The 20,147-nt window shown below is 38.2% G+C and overlaps 1 protein-coding gene across 1 annotated transcript in view; it reads right to left on the bottom strand.

Annotated features, from left to right (window-relative positions):
• LOC149569483 (Small GTP-binding protein) overlaps positions 1–20,147 on the bottom strand; it is a 144,596-nt gene that overhangs the window by 39,088 nt on the left and 85,361 nt on the right. The window contains exons 7-10 of the mRNA XM_089822181.1: positions 19,877–19,948; positions 19,660–19,773; positions 3,048–3,188; positions 2,802–2,861 (exon numbers count right to left, since the gene is read on the bottom strand). Coding sequence (XP_089678307.1) covers positions 2,802–2,861; positions 3,048–3,188; positions 19,660–19,773; positions 19,877–19,948 — 387 coding nt within the window. The remainder of the gene's footprint in view (positions 1–2,801; positions 2,862–3,047; positions 3,189–19,659; positions 19,774–19,876; positions 19,949–20,147) is intronic.

The following is a 20,147-nucleotide window of genomic DNA, read 5'->3' as shown; positions in this document are numbered from 1 at the left end:
CTGTGAAAATCTATTGTTGCTTCATGGACTTTCATAAAGCATTTGATTTTGTGCCTCAGACAAGCTTGTTCTAGAGACGTAGGAATTTCAAATATTCTTTTGACGGCCATCATAAGACTGTATGGGAGTGTGGTGGATAGATTCAAGGCTTCATCAAGGGTTTTTGGATTCCATACATGGCACCATTGGGGTGAAGCAGGGTTGTCCCCTTCCCCCTACCTTATTTGGCATTTATATTGACGAACTCACAACTTTCCTTCAGGAACAATCACTCCAGGAAGATGGTTGCCTCTTACATAAGACCTTGATCTCCATCTTATTTTTTGCAGATGAAGTGGATCTTTTAGCATCCTCTCTATAGGGTCTTCAGCAATTGCTTAATGGCTTGGCTTCCTTCTGTGACTTGCGGCCGTTGGTGGTTAACTTGGGCAAGACTTGGATGTCTTCAATTGTTTGAAGACCTCTCATCTCCACTTCTTCCAAAGCATAGAAGTGGAGATCTCTTCATTTTACACATCTAGTTTATGGACCCCATTTCAGCATGAGACTCGCCATGCAACCCCACATCAAGGGATACAGCTCCCTCGCATTGCTCAAGCAACAATGCTTCCTACATCATTTTCAGGACACCTTGTCCAAGATGGCCCTCTTCCACTCTAATCAGACTAATGGTGCTTTACGATTCTATTAATATGAGACCTCTCCTTGAGTCGGATTGGATTTCACTAGAGAGAGTCCAAGCCCTTCTCCTCAAGCATATCATCAAATGTTGCAAGTCTATCCCTCGTAGTATTATTCTAGCCAAGTTTAGGGCACACCCACTCAGACTCAAGGTCATTTTCGACCTGGTTTGGTTCCCCTAACATCTTCGATGCTTCAAGGACTTTTTTGATGACACAAATACTCGTATTTGGCTTATCGATCCTCGAAGGCAATTGTAGGTGTCAACCCCAATCGTTAGGCATGGTGTTGGTTTTCCCAAGTCTTTATTTTGCTGAGGTTGATGGGGATTGGGATTGACCACCTTTCTTATTTCCAATCTAGATGCGCCTGCTCATCTCCTCCCCTCCTATCAAGAGTTGGGCAAACATGTCATGATGGACATTTACAGGCAATATACCCATATGACTTGGATCGACCCCCCAGGGGGATTGTGACTAAGGATGGCCTTCAATACAAAGCATTTTCTTGGCTTACATAATGGGATTATTGTGCGGTCATCATACCTCTCACAAAAATGAACTAACAAGTCCCACATCTCCTTAGGCTCGTTCAGGTTGGGCTCTCACCGAGATCGTATCTAGATAGATCACCTAATTGCTAGGGATGATCGAATTTGTCAACTCTATGACATGGTAGAGGTTGAGGCGAAGATGCACTTTATCTTTCAATGCCTCATTTGCTATGAGATGAGTAGGAGGTTCCCCTATCTTTTTAGAGGGTGTCAATCTCTCTCCTTCAAGTATATCAATTAGCAACACTTGGCCCTTTACCTTCAGGAGACCACGAGATTTCGGGACCACACCCTACAAATTCAATGCCCCTCAAGTTAGACTACAGATCAGCTCATCATCTCCTTTTCGATGGTCCCCTAGCTCAGAGTACCAAGCAGTTGCTTTGTCTCCCTACCCCTAAGCACACCAAGTATGTGAGGCCTTACAGAAGTTATTTGAGACACCATCCCTCCACCTCCAACGGCTCTTAGCAGCAGCAACAAACTTCCTCTCGCCCTGGATTGTATCCTTTGGTTTTAGACTTCTTTTCCATGGTGGGGATGCCTAACATGTTGTTGGCGGTTGCCTCTAGTTACTTTTTGTTTGCTTTTAGTTGTTGTTGGTTCTACGCTTCCCTAGGGCAAGATTTGGTACTAATAGTGTTGGCTAGCTTCTTTGGTTGTATTTTGGCAGTCACCTAGATCCTTGTTATGGTCTCCTATTAAACATTAATAAATTTATTTTATCTTTATCTTTATTGTTCTTCATTTCAATTAAAAGAAAAACTTTAAATTAATATCCACTGAATTTATTTTAATTTTTGTAACGTTGTCTTTTCCCTAGACATAAGAGAATCAATCAATTCAAGTTTGATTCTGCTTCCAATGCATTTCTGCCTGTTTGTTTGCAGAACAAACAAGTTGTTAATTAGTACTTTTGTTGCAAAGCATGTTAGATTTGATCATATTGTATTGTATTTGTTATCCTTTGTCAAAGACCAGCTTAAACAGGCAAAAACAAGGTCTGCCTTGGGGATTTCGGCATTAAGAACAGCCATGTGGTTCTAGCATTGAGGAATACACCATGGCATTTGCATCAACCAATGAGTTGCCAAACCTGAAAACCCGAAGAATTTATTTGTTTAGTTAAATTATTAAAAAAGACAGACAGAAAATAAAAACCCGAGTCAACCTAGCTAACCCTGAAAGTACATGTTTTGAAAATTTTGGAATTGTTAGGAGTGGTAAAATTGTGATACAAAACCAAGATCATCACATAATCAAAAACTTGGGGATTATCCTAGCTGATGAAACTTATATCTAATTTATCTAAAAAATGCCAATTATGTGCATATAGAATGGATTCCCCTGGCATGAATATGAAACTACACAATATTTGGCATTATGCCCTTCAAACTGGTTTAAGGAAATAGATCTAAAAACTAGAATCTGATTTAAATTGGCTAGCACTGTCATCGTAATAACATTGAGATGAACTAGATATATGTTATGAACTAGGAACAATGATTCTATTAGCTAGATATTATATGTATACCACGCCATGTGAAAAAAGTTGAAATTTTCTTACGTTTCCCGTGCTATGATTTTTGACCCGATAGCTGCTTGTATGGATATCTCAAACATTTGCCTGTAGTAACATAAAATCGTAAGTTCTATTACACATTTAAAATAATCATGTAACTGCAAAATACACAATTGAACTTACAATCACCAAACATTGGTTGATATGATTTGCAAGTTTAATAGTCACCCAATTTCCAGCTATAGTAAATCTTAAGTGGAATCAACATAGTAATAATATATATGAACATACCTGTCAATAAAATTTTTTAGTTTTTCTACTAGCAGACGACCAATACGCTGAGCCTTTAACTTATGCACAATAGTAGCCATTGCATCAACTTGCTGACCATTGAGAAGTATATCGAGCTTCACAAGATCTGATGGTTGATAACTGTGTGTTCATAAAAAACAGGAAACTATCTTAGCAACTAACTGCAGCCCAACTGTACATCAAAAATAACTAAAGAAGTTGTCCAGAAATGCAAAATAAAGTGTACCATTATATTGTTGTGCCTTAGCAGGAGGGGAGCTCATAATATTCATTTCTCAGCAGCATATCCCGAATGAGTCTTATGACTATCCTTATTAACTAGTATGAAAATACACTTTAGAAATTCTAACAGTTGTTGTTAGAGAGTTACAAAGAAAGCAATCGTATGTAACCATTATTACCATAATGTAACCCAGGTTAAGATATTCAGGATATGCTTGCTGCCTAAGTCAGAAGGTTCAAATTCGAATTCGAGTTCGTCAATCATAAAATTCGGATGAAATTTGGCAAGGGTAAAACTATGGAAAAAATCGACATTAAATTTAACTTATATACACTTATTTATTTTTAAATCTAAGTAATGTATCTACAAATTTGCCAAAATAGTTTGACATTGCTAAATAATTAAACTAAATAAATCGATATTATATCAAAACAAAATAATATTATTATAAATAACAGTATTATATTAAATTTCATAAAATTTGGATGAAGTTTGGAAAGGGTAAAAATTTGCTGCAATCTGATGGATGAAATTCGGTGAATCCTGTGACTTAGCTTTCTGCCTAAAGAAAGATAATTCACACTGGATAGGCTGTAATGGTTGAAAGGAAAGGTACCTCTTATCAGATTAAAGCCAGGGATCTGGCTCGTGCCACAGAGAATAAAATCTTCATTAGAAAGTCCATCTTGTAAAAAATCTATCCAGAACACTAAATTTTGAATTTTCTTTTAAATTTGATTACCTGCAATTCAGTCCACTAATCAATCAGCTCAGTTAACGATCCCGCTCCCATACCATAACCATTCCTTTGTAAGAACCCTCGTGGCAAGCTTATACAAATATACACTTGTTTTCCTCGGTAGCAATTTTGTCAAAAAAATTTGCAAGTAATATATTTTTTGAGTTTCAGCTTGCTTGCTTATGTTTGTTACAAGTTGGCATACAAGTGCTCCAAAATTTTACTGCCATAAATGATAACAAATTACATAATTCATCAAACAAAAGATTTACTTTCATTTCCAGAGCAAGCAGATTACGAGGACAATTACAGGGACAATGGACTCTGACCTTCTCTTGCACAGATATCAAATACATGTACTAATATATCTGCTATTACTTTCCAGCCAAGAGCAGAGTCAACACCCCTCGACAGTTCATATTGCTCAAGTAAGATGCTAGAGTTCAACATAGAATTCCCACAAATTACTCCTTTGCATAAATAGACAAAGAAGACATGGCACTGATTCCACTTATTATCGAATCCTCCACTTGTAGATTAGAGCTACTCTAGATTGCCATCTCGCTGAAAATAATGATAACCACCTCTGTCCTGATAACCAAGAGACCTTGCTCAAATGGTGGGGCAATTTACAACAGCTGCACTCCCAATTGCTAGGGACATATTTGTTATCTGCTCCAAATCATTATAATATACCAGCATATTGTTTTTGTGGCTGAATTAATAACTGTTAGGAACCTGTGTGTTCCTTCTGTTTATTTTGTTAGAGTAGTGTTGTTGGACGCATATGCTTTGTAAGTCGTCCCGTGAGTATATTTTATTATCCCACATGCATAGGTAGTATTACTTTTCTAGATCGTACCCAGTATATAAGAATAGGTTGAGGCCCTTGATGGGCACGGACGAATTTATTGTATTGAGCTTGCTCAAAGGAGGTTACCCCCTCGAAGTGGCCTGCGATCAGTAGATTCATTCTGAGTTCTGCTATCACTTTGTATTCTGTTATTTCGAGCATTCTCACGATATTGCTATAAGGAGGTTCTTCTCATCTGGTATCAGAGCACTCTCTTGGGCTCGCTGGGTGGAAATTACATCAAATTTTTTTTCTGTCGTGGCCTTCAGGTTCCTCTCACTTCTAATATCTCTTGTTATTGCAATAACTCTTTTCAGTTGTTCTGTCTGTGAGTAAAAAAAAAAAAAGAGTAAAAATTTTTCTGTTTTTTAGTCGTAGCTTCCTTGTTTGCTTTCTGTTTCTGCTCATACTTCCGCAGAACGTCTGCAATATCATTTCGCATACTTCCTTCCTTGGCGACCCAACCCCAAATTTTACATATCAAAGCCCTAAATCCCTCATTTATCTAATTTTAGGGTTTGCCCTATCTTTTTCACCTCTCATCCAATCGCCACCAAACTGAGCCACAAGATTCAATTCCTCATTTTGCTCCCTTATCCCTCTTGGACTGTTCGCCTCATTTCGCCTCCCTACCCTTGAAACCCTCATTTTTCTTTTTCCCTTGTCCCCAGATAGTCTCCCACCACCCGTCGAACACCCATTTCCTATATGAGTTTTACCCAAATCCAAGTTTGCCGTAACTAAAAAAGTTTTTGTTTCTCATCTTCTACCCATTCCAAATAAAAAAAATAAATAAATAAATAAAAAAAAAAACCTTGTTTTATGGTTGTTACGCGTACAGGAGCAAAAATCATGGAAGAGGAAATTGCATCCCTCAAAACCAAACTTCAAGATCTGGATGACAAAATTCTGGGTCTTAACTTTCAGCAGTCAGCCATGAGCCGAAACCATTCAGGAGATACTGGGTCCTCTTCTGGCAATTTCCGTGGACCAAAGCTTGATTTTCCACGCTTCGATGGTTCTGATCCGACTGGATGGATCTATAGGGCAGAGCAGTATTTCAGCTTGCATAATACTTTGGATAACCACAAAGTCTCCCTTGCATCTTTTCATTTGGAACATGAAGCTCTTCAATGGTTCCGTTGGTACATCAAGGCTAATGTAGGCCCAACGTGGAGAGAATTGTGCACCCTCATTTTGGAGCGCTTTGGCCCTAGTTCCTTTGATGATTTCACAGGAGCACTCACTAAACTGCGTCAAACAGGCACTGTAAGAGAATACCAGACAGAGTTTGAAAAATTAGCTAATTACACAGAGGGCTTGTCTGATGAATTCTTCCGTAGTTGTTTTGTCAGTGGTCTGAAGGATGCACTTCACTCAGAAGTCAAAATGTTTCGACCTACTACAATGATGGAAGCCCTTGGGTTGGCTAAGTTAGCGGAAGACAAGATTAGTGCTCTACAACGCTCCAGATCTAATTTTGTTCCATTCAGAAATACAGGTTCTCACAACCCTCCAGTCATACCAACTCCCAGAACTACTCCGATCAAGCACTTGTCTGAAACAGAGATGCGAGTCAGGCGAGACAAAGGGCTTTGTTATAATTGTGATGAGAAATGGTCTCGGGGCCATAGATGTGTTCAGCAAAAGCTCTATCTCTTGGATGTGGATTCTCCACCGGAACTGGAAGAATATGTAGATGCTCAGGAAACAGTGGATGATGAGGTTGAGCCTCACCAGCCTGAACCTCCTTCACCAGAAGCTCCACCAGAGATATCTGTCCATGCTTTGGCAGGAGTCACTACTCCACAAACCATGCGGGTCCAGGGTTTCTTCAAGAAGATCCCTCTTACTATACTCATTGATTCTGGTAGCACTCATAACTTCATTGATCCACGAATAGCCAAACAGGCTGATTGCTTTATCCATCCCTGCTCTAGCTTTGAAGTCATGATTGCCAATGGGGGCACTTTACCTTGTAAAGGGAAATGTCGCAATGTGCGTCTCTCTATTGGAGATTATAACATGCGCTCTGACATGTTTGCCTTACCCTTAGGTGGCTGTGATGTGGTTTTGGGTGCCCAATGGTTACGCACTCTTGGCCCCATTCTCTGGGATTTTGCTGAACTTTGGATGCAGTTTTCAGCCGAGGGGCACCAACACACTTTGAAAGGCTTACAACCAGGGTCTCTCAGCATCATCAGTTCACACCGTATGGAAAAACTTCTTAAGAAAAATTCACATGGTGTCATCGCTCAGCTCCATTCCATTCAGATGCAGCCATCAGCAGTCTCTAGCACTCCTGCCGATCTCCAACACATTTTGGACAAGTATTCTGGTATATTTGCTGAACCTGTGGGATTACCTCCTTCTCGTCCAGAGGACCACCGTATTCAGCTCCTTCCTGGCAGTGTTCCGCCCAACATCAGGCCCTACCGCTACCCATTTCATCAGAAGACCGAAATCGAGATACTTGTCCGTGACTTACTGAAGCAAGGTATTATTCGCCCTAGTACCAGTTCCTTTTCTTCTCCAGTTCTGCTTGTTCGCAAAAAAGATGGGTCATGGCGACTCTGCATTGATTTCCGAGCACTTAATCATCTCACTATAAAGGACAAGTTTCCCATTCCAGTTGTTGATGAACTTCTTGATGAACTTCATGGGGCTCATTTTTTCTCCAAGTTAGATCTTCGTTCTGGGTATCATCAAATTCGGGTTAATGAGGAGGATATACCTAAAACTGCCTTCCGCACACATGATGGTCACTATGAATTTTTAGTCATGCCCTTTGGCCTCACGAATGCTCCTTCAACATTTCAGGCAGTGATGAATAACATATTTCGACCATACCTCCGAAAATTCATTCTGGTCTTCTTTGATGATATCCTCATATATAGCAAAACTTGGGCTGAGCATCTCCATCATCTGGAGCTTGTCTTGCAACTTCTCTCTGATCATCAACTCTGTGCAAAACTATCTAAATGTGTGTTTGGCCAGGAGGAAGTGGAGTATCTCGGGCATATTGTTGCACACCATGGAGTGCGGGTGGATCCTACAAAAATAGATGCCATGAAAACTTGGCCGCATCCTAAAACTCTCAAGAGCCTTCGGGGTTTTTTGGGGTTGACTGGCTACTACCGCAAGTTTGTCAAAGATTACGGGAAAATTGCAGCACCATTGACAGCTCTGTTAAAAAAGGATGCCTTCTCCTGGACCCCTGTTGCTGAGACTGCATTTGAACAACTGAAACAGGCTATGTGCAGTACACCTGTTCTCGCGATGCCAGATTTTTCCAAACCCTTCACTATTGAGAGTGATGCTTGCGGCAATGGATTGGGTGCTGTTCTCCTGCAAGATGACCATCCTATTGCGTTCATTAGCAAAGCCCTCTCTGGTAAGAATCTAGCCCTCTCTACTTATGAAAAAGAAATGATGGCTATTTTGCATGCTGTACAGAAGTGGCGGCCATACCTCTTAGGGAGTCATTTTTGCATCAGAACCGATCACCAAAGTCTGAAATACTTCCTGGAACAACGGGTATCCTCTCCTACACAACAGAAATGGGTCAGCAAACTCATGGGGTATGATTATGAGATCACCTACAAGAAGGGTAAGGAGAATATTGTGGCAGATGCTCTTTCTCGCACATTTGATAATCAAGCTTCCCTTTCCGCTATTTCTATGCCCATTCCCAATTGGTTAGCGTCTGTTCAGCAGGGCTATGACAGTGACTCTTCTTTATCTCAAATCATTCACCAGCTAGCCAATAATCCTTCTGCTATACCACATTACTCTTGGGATGGTGCTTCTCTTCGATACAAGGGTCGGCTAGTGCTTCCTCAGAACCCAGCTCTACATCAGGCTATTTTTTATGAACTCCATGCTTCTCCTTCAGCAGGGCACTCAGGCTTCCTCAAAACTTATGAGCGAGCAAGGAGAAACTTCTTTTGGAAAGGGATGAAACAGACGATTCAACAGATGGTGGCTGAATGTGATACTTGCCAACGCCACAAGGGTGAAACGACCCTCCTTCCTGGCTTGCTCGAACCATTGCCCATCCCTACACGGATTTGGACCGATATTTCTATGGATTTCATTGAAGGGCTTCCTAAATCCGGTGGCAAGACAGTGATCTTGGTTGTGGTTGATCGTCTCTCGAAATATAGTCATTTTTGTGCCCTCAGCCACCCCTATACTGCCTCCTCTGTTGCACAAATCTTCATGGACCAGATATTTCGTCTTCATGGACTCCCTTCTTCCATTGTCTCTGATCGTGATGCAACTTTTACCAGTCATTTTTGGACTGAACTGTTTCAGAAAACTGGCACCAAACTGAAGATGAGTTCGGGCTATCACCCACAAACTGATGGTCAAACTGAAATTGTCAATAAATGCTTGGAAACTTATCTTCGTTGCTTCACTTCCGAACAGCAACATCAGTGGGCCAAGTGGCTCCCTTTAGCTGAATGGTGGTACAATACCTCTTACCACACTGCCTCTAAAATGACTCCATATGAAGCAGTCTATGGTCAGGCACCTCCAGTGCTCCTTCCCTACACTTCCAACAGCTCACCAGTCCAGGCAGTTGACATAGTTCTCCGCAGCAGGGATCAGATTCTTCGTACCTTACAGGATAATCTTCACATGGCCCGTAATCGGATGAAACAGCAAGCAGATCAACACCGTTCTGAGCGCTCATTTCAAGTTGGGGATATGGTTTTTCTTCGTCTACAGCCATACAAACAATCCTCCCTAAAGCTGAAAGGGCGTCATAAGCTGGCCCCAAAATTTTATGGGCCTTATAAGGTTCTGCAGAAGATTGGTTCAGTTGCTTATAAACTGGAACTTCCTCCTTCTTCCCGCATTCATCCAGTCTTTCATGTTTCTTGTCTAAAGAAAGTTCTGGGTACCACTGTCAGAGCACAAACTACTCTCCCTGAAATGGATACGGAAGGATCCATTATCCTGGAGCCGGTGGCAATCATTGACCAGCGCACTCGCCAGCTTCGCTCTCGCTCCATCTCTGAGGTCTTGATTCAGTGGCATGGCATGCAACCAGAGGATGCTACCTGGGAACCCCTTCTTCAGATTCAACAACAATTTCCACACCTTAAGCTTTGAGGACAAAGCTTTTTTCTAAGGGAGAGGGGATGTTAGGAACCTGTGTGTTCCTTCTGTTTATTTTGTTAGAGTAGTGTTGTTGGACGCATATGCTTTGTAAGTCGTCCCGTGAGTATATTTTATTATCCCACATGCATAGGTAGTATTACTTTTCTAGATCGTACCCAGTATATAAGAATAGGTTGAGGCCCTTGATGGGCACGGACGAATTTATTGTATTGAGCTTGCTCAAAGGAGGTTACCCCCTCGAAGTGGCCTGCGATCAGTAGATTCATTCTGAGTTCTGCTATCACTTTGTATTCTGTTATTTCGAGCATTCTCACGATATTGCTATAAGGAGGTTCTTCTCAATAACTCAATCCTCACTCCGCACATACTCAAAACCATAAAACAACCAGTCAATATACAGCTGAGGCTAATTGATTACTCACAGCCAACAAGCATCAAACCTATGATGCAAATGTGAACTTAACACAGAAGTGTCGACCAAATAGGTCGGGCCCAAATACCATTCACGGAAAAAATATTTCAATATAACTCGGCAATAATATTTGACTATAATGTATCCTGACGACTATAGAATGTTTCTCTATGATTGTACTCTGGAACTTTTATAAAATGGTGGCTCAATGAAATATTCACAGTTAAACCTCCTCAAATATTTATTGAAGAAGCATATACGCAGCTATAGCTTTGCTCGATATTCTCGGCAGCCAAGCATATTCAATCCACTTCATAAATATTTTACCAAAACTATATGATAGCCTCCAACTATTTTCCCAAACCCAAACACGGCAATATGTAATATATTGGGACCATGGGCCGTGGTATTCAAATAGGTTCTCCACATGATTATTATTCATGGCAATCAGTAAATCAAACCTTTCACATGTTTTTTTTGCAATAATATAAGAATTTAAAGAAAGTCACCCAAGTTTCAATTAGGGACCAACAAATATTTACACACAAGAGAATAACCTTGGATAGTAGTGCTCAGGATTTTTTTATTTTTCTTTTAGATGGGTAATGGGCTGAAGCCGAGATTAATTATTATTACTTGCTGAAATTAATTATTATTTGTTAAGCTTGAGTAGACTCGAACCCAAGACCTCCCAGATAAGAGGCTCACAACTTACCATTGTGCTATAAGTTGTTGCCTATCATGCTTAGGAATATTCAGAAAAAGATATAAATCTCAATTAAACTCGGAGTATATTTCTGATAAACTTTCATATTGACTCTAAAAACTTTATAAATTACAAATATGCCCAATAGTGAACCTATGTTAGCATAACCTCCTGTTGATGTCAGTTTTGTACCACTACAAAACATATAGCAATTGAACACTTGATATGGGATATCAAACACTCTATTCCTCTCTTGAAAAATTGATACTCATGAAGACATGAGAATAACTCCAATGTTCTTTACACCTGTGGATACTAACTCAATTATCGATGTGATTTGCTAGTAATCACGTAGGCGGCCTTACGTTGTTCATTCAAGGATAACTTGGACTTTTGGTGTGATGGTGATGATTCGGTATGAGTGCCAGATGATGTTGATGGTGGCGGTGATGGTGGAGGGTGTAGCACCAGATAATGTTGAGGGCTGCGATGTTGGGGGCAATAATGCTCTAATGACTTTTACCTTCCTAACTTTCTTAGAATGAAATCCAACTACTCAACTACTTGCTATTTACTCCTACTCCTATGAATGGAGAGATTAGCAAATGGACGGGGATCGAATCAGATGAAAGCTAACTGGCTCTACCTCCATAGATGCAATGATTCAAGGGAAAAGACTAGTTTACCACGCAAGGCTTCCCATGAAGCTGCTAGGATGCTAGTGGCCTAGTTTATAGATCCCTGTCAAACATCCACTAATATCACCATGCAACTATCCATCCACTTTTCTCTCTACTTAACAACTTGAAATGAAATCTATTTTAACAACTTAAAAGAAAATCTTATTCTAACTATTGGAAGTAGAAACCATGCAACAACACCAAAAGTTCTTAATCACCATGCAAGTCACAACAATGAGAAAGAAAAGCGATTTTGACATTCTCTTAGCAACATTTTCTCTAACCCTTTAGAAATAGAGCAAATGGACTTATATAGAGGCCCAAAATTACAACCGACGGTAGAGATAAAGAGGCAAAACCAACAATCCAAATTGGATCCTAGAAACCCTAATTAGGGTTGCCACCCCATCGACCAATGAGAAGATGCCACCTCATCAATGGACCAATGAAAAAAAGAAAAAGTGGCAACCAATGAGAAGGCACCAAAATGGTAGCCAATCAGAATTAGACACCTATCCTACCCAAGAAAAGGGAGAATTTGCCACTTGGGCTTACATCAAATGATCTTCTAATATAGCTCTGCCCCTTTCTTTTATCTTTTTAGCCAAAGCAATGAACTTGGCTAGCTTGTCAATTGACTTCCTTCATCAAAGGGCAAAGTGTATGTTTCATCTTGAGCTCAACTGAATTCACCATGTTGTTTGCTGCTTGCAGTGTTTTCTCATGATCCTTCTCATATTCTTTCGTGTATCTAATAAAGGCATTGAGGGAGGCAAGGGTGCCCAAATGTTTCTTCTGGATGGCAAACTTCCTCAACTCATCCAATCTTGATCCAAATTCTGTCTCATTGACGTTCTCCTCTTGTCCACTTGAATTATCCCTTTGGTCTCTAGCCTCAAATATTTTCAAATCACTTCCTTCAAATTTGCTCTCTTGATGGCGTTGCATTATGTCTCTTTGCTAGAGGTTCTTGATGTTCTTTACTTTTCTTGACCTCCAAACTTCTCTTCCTGTTCTTTGCTGTTGGCTACTGCCCTCACCTTTCTATCTGACTGACTCTGTTGGACCTTCCTTTGGTTTCATCTTCTCATAAGTAAGGTGTACCCTTCGACTTTGTAATTTCCTCAACTTCCCGTTGTACCACGACTCGATGTGACCAATTATGCTTTAGATGAATGAAGTAAGCCTCCTGATTATCCTAAAATAACTTGGCTGCCTGATCCATCATTACCACTCTCATGCTTTTATACTAGGGAATATTAAATGGTTTTTCGACCACTTGTCCGCCGATGTTGGCCAACACTCTCTTCCCTTCATCAAAAATGGACTTAGTAACAATATCAAATCGAGATGCACACTTCATTACCAATTCTAGACAAGGCAAGGTAGGGGGGAAAGCTGCCGCATGTACAACTCCGCTCTTGTAGATCTTCTTTGCCATGGGGGATTGTCCTTCATTCAATCTATCATTTAACTATATCATGTTCACTGTACCGATATCGGTATCACTTATTCGCCTCACTTTCGAGAAAAATGTGGTCTTAAGCATCATGTCTTCTTTGTCTTTTTTGGTATTCGTTCCCTTTGGGTTCTCGCTTGCACTAACATCTACCATCCTAAACACTTATTTTTGCCCCTTTGTTCTAAATGATATAGACTACACTTATCGATCTCCAACCTTGTTTCTATTGATGGAATCTAGCTTATTTCTGCCTCTCCAAGTCCTATCTCTACACTTATCAATCTCCAACCTTCAAACTAGGGGTAGGACTACCACTTATTTCTGTCTTTTCGTTACCTTAAGATGGACTACACTTATATCTCCCAACTTCAACCTAGGATGGTCTAGCTTATTTCTGCCTCGCCAAGTGTCCTATCATGAAATCTACACTTATCTCTCCAAACTTCAACCTATCAATGAGATGATGAAGTGGTGGATGATGAATGCAAGAAGAATATAAGGGAAACGAACCAAGCAAGAACAAGGAGTAGAATCCGCCTTTAAACCAATCTTCACCTCTAAAATGAATAGAGTTTTACCTTAATTTTATTTTTACCAATAACTGGGTCCTCTTCAAATTCGGATCAGATTTCGAAAATTTCAAGCCTCCTTGCAAATAATGATGCCTTAGCAAAAATTAGAATTTTGTCCCCTTGGAATTGCCCATATATTTGCCAAAAATCAGACCTTGAATCATGTATTTCCTTTACCACATAAAATCGCCCAAATCTAGGGCAGAAATTCGCAGCCTCTAGCGAGAAAATCAGACTTCAAGAAATTGCCCAAGCAAGAGAAAAATTTCAGATCTGCTCCCAAATCGCCTAAGGCAAGAATTCGCCCATGATGGAAGAAGAGAAAATGCCGCCAAGAAGGAGAAATTTGCTTCAAGAAGAAAATCGCCTAGGCTGGAAATTGCCTCTTCAAGAAAAATCACCCAATACATGAGGAAGGTGGAATGAGGAAATGAGAAGGGGGGGAGCCCCTCTTATACCAAATTTTTTCATACCTCTCCTAGCTAGCCGACTTGCCCTGGAGGAGAACAAAATTAAATTAGCATCTTTATTAATGACCCAGATTTAAATCCCATGCTAAATTTACTTAGCTCAAAGTGAAATTAAACTATTTAATTGCCGGTTGTGATCAAAAATTGCAAAATAAAACAAAGAAAACCTAGGAGATGCCAAAACTTTCATTTAAAAACGTTTTAGCAATTAAAATATCATTAAAATCAACTCTAGCAAGCCAAAATCAATTTTCAATTTTAATTTACCAATTTCTTTTGAACATTTAAAAATCTCCTAAGCAATATTTCAACCAATTTAAGGAAATTTTGCAATTTAATCCACTTTCAATTTTGCAATGCAATTTTAATTTTTTAACCAAAATAAATAATTTTTCTGGCATCCAAAATCGATTTTCCAATTTTCAATTTCACTATCAAAAATTTCTTTTTCACCGAAAAATTCAAGATTTTCCAAAACAATTAAATCTTAAAAAAAAATCATTTTGAAAATATTCAAGTCTATACAATTATTTCAAATTTCCAAAATCTGTGTAAGTCCAAAAATTTGCTAATTTATCTTGCCGAATATTGTTCTAACCATCAAAAGTGTTGTCTTTGAAATTTGTTTGGCCTAAGGATAAAATTACATTTTTCGGAAAATCAAGTTTCGCACCAAGTGAAAAAGAAATCCAACCACATCCATCCTGGACTGAAGGCGTCCAAAGTGTGAAATTTTCAAATTGAAAACTTTTGGACAACTCCAAAAAAAAACTTGCCAAGGCAACCGAAAAAATTCCAAAAATCCGCAAAAATTGCCAAAGCTTGCCTGAAAAAGGGGGTCCCCAAAAATTTTGGGGCGATAGTGTGAAAACCTCACAACACCTCCCAGCAGAGAATTTGGGTTTCTGTCCAAGTCTTGGTCAATTTCTGAAGATTTCTATCTTCGGAAATAACCACCTAATGTAAATGCATCAAACAAGTTTCATCAAATCAAGTTAACATCTGAACCATAGTTAAAAATATTATGATTATATCATAAATAGCGCGAACTAAGGCAAACAATATTATCTCCATTAAAATCACTGATGATATTCTTATTTTCGCGCAGCGAGATAGAAGTCAAAAAATCGCGATATACCGCATGATGTCTACAAAACAATCGGCATTGAAACAAATTAAAAGAAAAAAAGGAGATAGTCATGTTTTATCATTTTGTTTAGAGGTTGAGAAAGTTATGTTTTATCAGACATGAGAATTTTCCATTTTGTTCTGAGCATTTGTTTTGGAGAGCTTGATAGACACAGGTATTCAAAGCCATTATAGGCTATAGCATAAAAAAATAAAAACTGTAAGAAAGTTTTTCAACTGAGATTATGCAATGACCATCGATTGCTTTCACAGGCTATGGCAATCAATTTTACATTTAACTACAAATACCTTGTAACCACTCCTCTACTATTTACTCAACATCTGGGAAAATTTGATTTAACTAGTTTTCATTTCATATATTCATCCAATTTGAAATAGAGTTTTTAACTTTTTTGTCACCGCTTATGCAATAGAGATTTGTTTGAATCTACATATATTTTATTCATAGTTAGGCATTTTCAAGTTGTTCCATGACTACCCATGAGGAAGAAACTTAAACGAGTAATTATATATTTTTAAATGTTCGATAAAATTGCCGATTTTTCTACATAGTTTTTGGCTATTCCGAGATTTTGATTTTTTTTAGGTCGCTCGAGATATTGCTGAGACCAAGATTTTCAACTATGATATGAACATCCTCAATAATCCTCTCCATAAACTTTTATGACAATATCCAAGAAACTCTTGGCTTTTTCAGTCCGTCTCGTCACCTTCCATTTCCTTTCTTTGTCTCTACATTTTCCCTCATTTAATTTTAAAACTGACCTTAAGGGAATGATTATAAAGTGACATTTAATAATCCTTTAATTTAATTTAATTAATTAACATTAAGTCGTCATAAACTTTAATGACAATATCCAAGAAACTCTCAGCTTTTTCAGTCTGTCTCGTCACCTTCCATTTCCTTTCTTTGTCTCTACATTTTCCCTCTTTTAATTTTAATATTGAGTTCAAGGGAATGATTATAAAATGACATTTAATAATACATTAATTTAATTTAATTAATTAACATTAATAGTACAGGTGATTCATTGTACTCTCGAAAGAGAGGTCACAAGTTCAAATCCCACTAGGGGATAGGGTATGTATGCCTCATTTGTAGTGCAGTTAGGTACCTCCCACAAGGAGTACGAGGTAGTCCCATACACTGTCCATATGTTAACCCATAAACCTATGGCTTGTGTTGTGGACTATAAAACACACTTTACTTTTACTTTAAATATTTCATTTAAAGTCTACAACTTAATAGAATTAATTTAATTAATTCTCACTAAAGTTGCGAACATTACATCATTTTGCTTGTATCCTAATTTTAACAGCCACAGAAAAGAAAGTTTAGCTTGGCTCTCTGCAGACCATCATAATGTCATAGTACAATTAATAAATGGCAGATTGTAACCAACCTAGTTTGTTGTTGAGCTGTTGACTAGGGAAGTGTAACTCAAATTGTAGAACCATTAAATGTTGGGTTGATAATCATTTACAGATGCCAACCAATGCTCTTACATATATAATGTCCACTCTCAGAATAGGGGCATCATCATGATAGATTCTCCCTACATTGAGCAAAATGTGAAAATAAACCATATTACATTCACTGATCATGGCATGTGACCTCAATTGTGTTCATAATACTCGATGCAGTTCAACAAATTATAACAAATATTCTAGCACAGATGGATTGAAATTATGCCCATAGAAATTGTCAGAATTTTTGAGGCAATGTATGGTGTGCGGTTTGTAGTTTACCATTCATGATTCCATGTTTTGACTTCATTATTTATTGCATGCTACATGGATATTTCAGTGTGTTTTCAGATACAGTAATGTTGTCAGTGCTATCAGAATTACTACGAATATGTATGTTGGTGATTACATGTGAGGACATGTGCCTGAAGTCTGTATGTAACTATTGTAGTTGGGCATGCAATCGATTGTACTTCGGTGAGTAGAGATCTTTTCACAAAGGAGTTATCCCCCATACATCATCATGATATGTTTCTATACTTTGTGTTTATTGCTTCCTTGCAAATTTGTTTAGATCATATTTCCTACCATTACCTTCTCATGGTTTATCATAAGAAGCTTTTCCCCATCCTAGCTTCCATTCATTTTGTATAAACTTAGATCATGGGTGGTAGGAACAAATCTTTTTTGACTAATCTAGTTTTGAGTGAAAATGTGCACAAAAATCTTGTTTCAAAGAAGATGGAAATCATGTCTACATTAGAAACAAAAAGATTCAATGGCAATGGAAGCACAACATGGAGGATTTGCAAAGAGATAGAGATCTGTGAGCTACATTATCCAAAAATAAACATGTTGGATAGAAAGGTGAGAAGCCTTATCAGGGTTTGCTTGGCAGATTCTATATTACTGAGTATTTCTAAAGAAAAGACCATAGGGAACCTCTAGAAGAATTGGCAGATTCTATATTACTGAGTATTTCTAAAGAAAAGACCATAGAGAACCTCTAGAAGAAGTTGAGGAACCTATATACTTCAAGGATGATTGATAACAATTCCATTACCAAGCACTTGAAGGCAATCAACATGATCATGAGCTAGTAACACCCAATGGATGTGATTATCAAAGTGGAAGATCAACACATGACCCTTTTGTGTTTTTGCCACTCATGGGATAACCTAGTAATAGATAAGGAAGCGCCACTGAAAAACTTGTTCTTCGTGAGATCATGGTTGGAGGCTAAAGGCTGTCAAATCCACCTATGAAGCCTTGCCTTGTCATGAGTCCACAATAATACAACAGGAGTATATATGATTGAGAAGCATCAGGGGTCGTCTTCTTTTCTGATCACTGATTGCTTTAAGAATTAACTGCCATTTTGAGGTAACCGCTGGCATTAAGGATTGTTAATGTTGAAGCAAGTAATTAAGAGAAGAGACATGGCGCTTCAGAAAAGACAGTGATTTCAGCAGGGAGTCATGACCCTTCATTCCTTCCCATGAATATATATAGTCACTCATTAACGTGGTGAAGGGCATCAAAGAAAAGAGCAAGAACATTGAATTAGAAGAAGAATACAATATCCTTCAGCACACTGAATTCTCGCTGCCAGGGAGAGTAACAGTAATCAGATCTGAACTTAAGGTGTGATTATTATTCTATTTTTTAAATGCAGGAACAATAATTAAATTATCAATGTGATTTTACAAACCATCTTGGTTTGTTGTTAATAAACATCAAAACAAGAACTCATTCTAACAATAGTCTGTCACAAAGGAAAGGGAGAGAGGGTCTGTAATTAAGGAAGAATCACTAAGGGCACCCTATTTGCAGTGGTGGTTAAGGGAGAACAGCTAGGAGGGCACCCTATTGCCAGTACCTTACCTTCCTAACTCTCATGTCAAGGGACTATTGTTATATCATGATTAACTCCAACCATAGAAGAATGGAGGAGAACCATATGAAGGGAGAACTGGGATCTTAGGGCACTTTGCTATGTTTCTTTACTCCACCTCTTGTATAATTTAATTTCACATATAATTTAAGTACTGTATAATAATGAAGACAAAATCTCTTTACTCTAATCCTGTTGTGAAACTCATGTGGATGAAGTGATTTAAAAAGTTAAAACACTTGACAGAAAACTGAAAGATGAGCTCTAAAATTTAAATACTAAGAAATTGCTTCCAGAACAACAAGTTCAATACTGTGTGCTATAATTAACAAACATCATCCCTGTAGGCATTTTCTGTGTTTTACTGTATAATAATGAACACGTAGTCTCTTTACTCTAATCCTATTGTGAAACTCATGTGGATGAAGAAATGATTTAAAAAGTTAAAACCCTTGCCAGACAACTGAAAAATGAGCTCTAAAATTTAAAGACTAAGAAACTGCTTCCAGAACAACAAGTTCAATACCATGTGATATAATTAACAAACATCATCCCTGTAGGCATTTTTAGTGTTCTCTGAAATAAATTTTAATAAATTTACCAAATTATTGCAAGTTTCAAGGCATTTCATAAAATTAGCAATTACATAGCTATATTTGCATTTTCTGAAAAGGAATTATTTGTACTCCACGTAGCAATTTTTAAAAGGCCAGAGTAACAACCTAAGACAACATACATAAAATTAAAATAATAAATATTGATAAGCGCGGCAAAAATTATAATTTTAGCACTTACATAAGGAAAACAAAATACAGAGAAAATAGATGGGCTTACTCGGCATCCTCATAATCAAATGAAGCATATCCAGATGTCAGACTTTTCAGTTCATTGTAAAAATCCACAACAATTTCCCTTAAAGGCATCCGATACTTTAATAAGGCCCTTTGACTGCATAGAACAGGACTACCAATTATAACATTTTCACAATAATGATTAATAGAAATTCAACAATAGATCATGAGCACAAAATAGTTTTGAGTGGGCAGAAAACCTGTCAATGAATGAGTGTTCTAACTGCTCGCCCCTTCTATCTGCGCAAAGTGTTAGTACACCACCCACGTATCTGAAGGCACATATCTCAAACTAATAAATTCATTTACCAAAGAAAATGGCTAATTACAATACAAACAGGCACTAACAGACCAAATGGCTCTTACCATTACACTCACAGATGGCATAGCTTATACACAACATACAAAAGTTGTCCTCATAGAAATAAATTATAGCACAGTATCATTAAGAAAACAAAAACCTATTCATGA

The sequence above is a fragment of the Cupressus sempervirens genome, chromosome 3 (genome assembly GCF_028749045.1).
Source record: "Cupressus sempervirens isolate cs-2001-9-10 chromosome 3, ASM2874904v1, whole genome shotgun sequence".
Taxonomy (NCBI): domain Eukaryota; kingdom Viridiplantae; phylum Streptophyta; class Pinopsida; order Cupressales; family Cupressaceae; genus Cupressus; species Cupressus sempervirens.
Note: the sequence above shows the minus strand (reverse complement) of the source record. Positions and strands in the feature narration are given on the sequence as shown.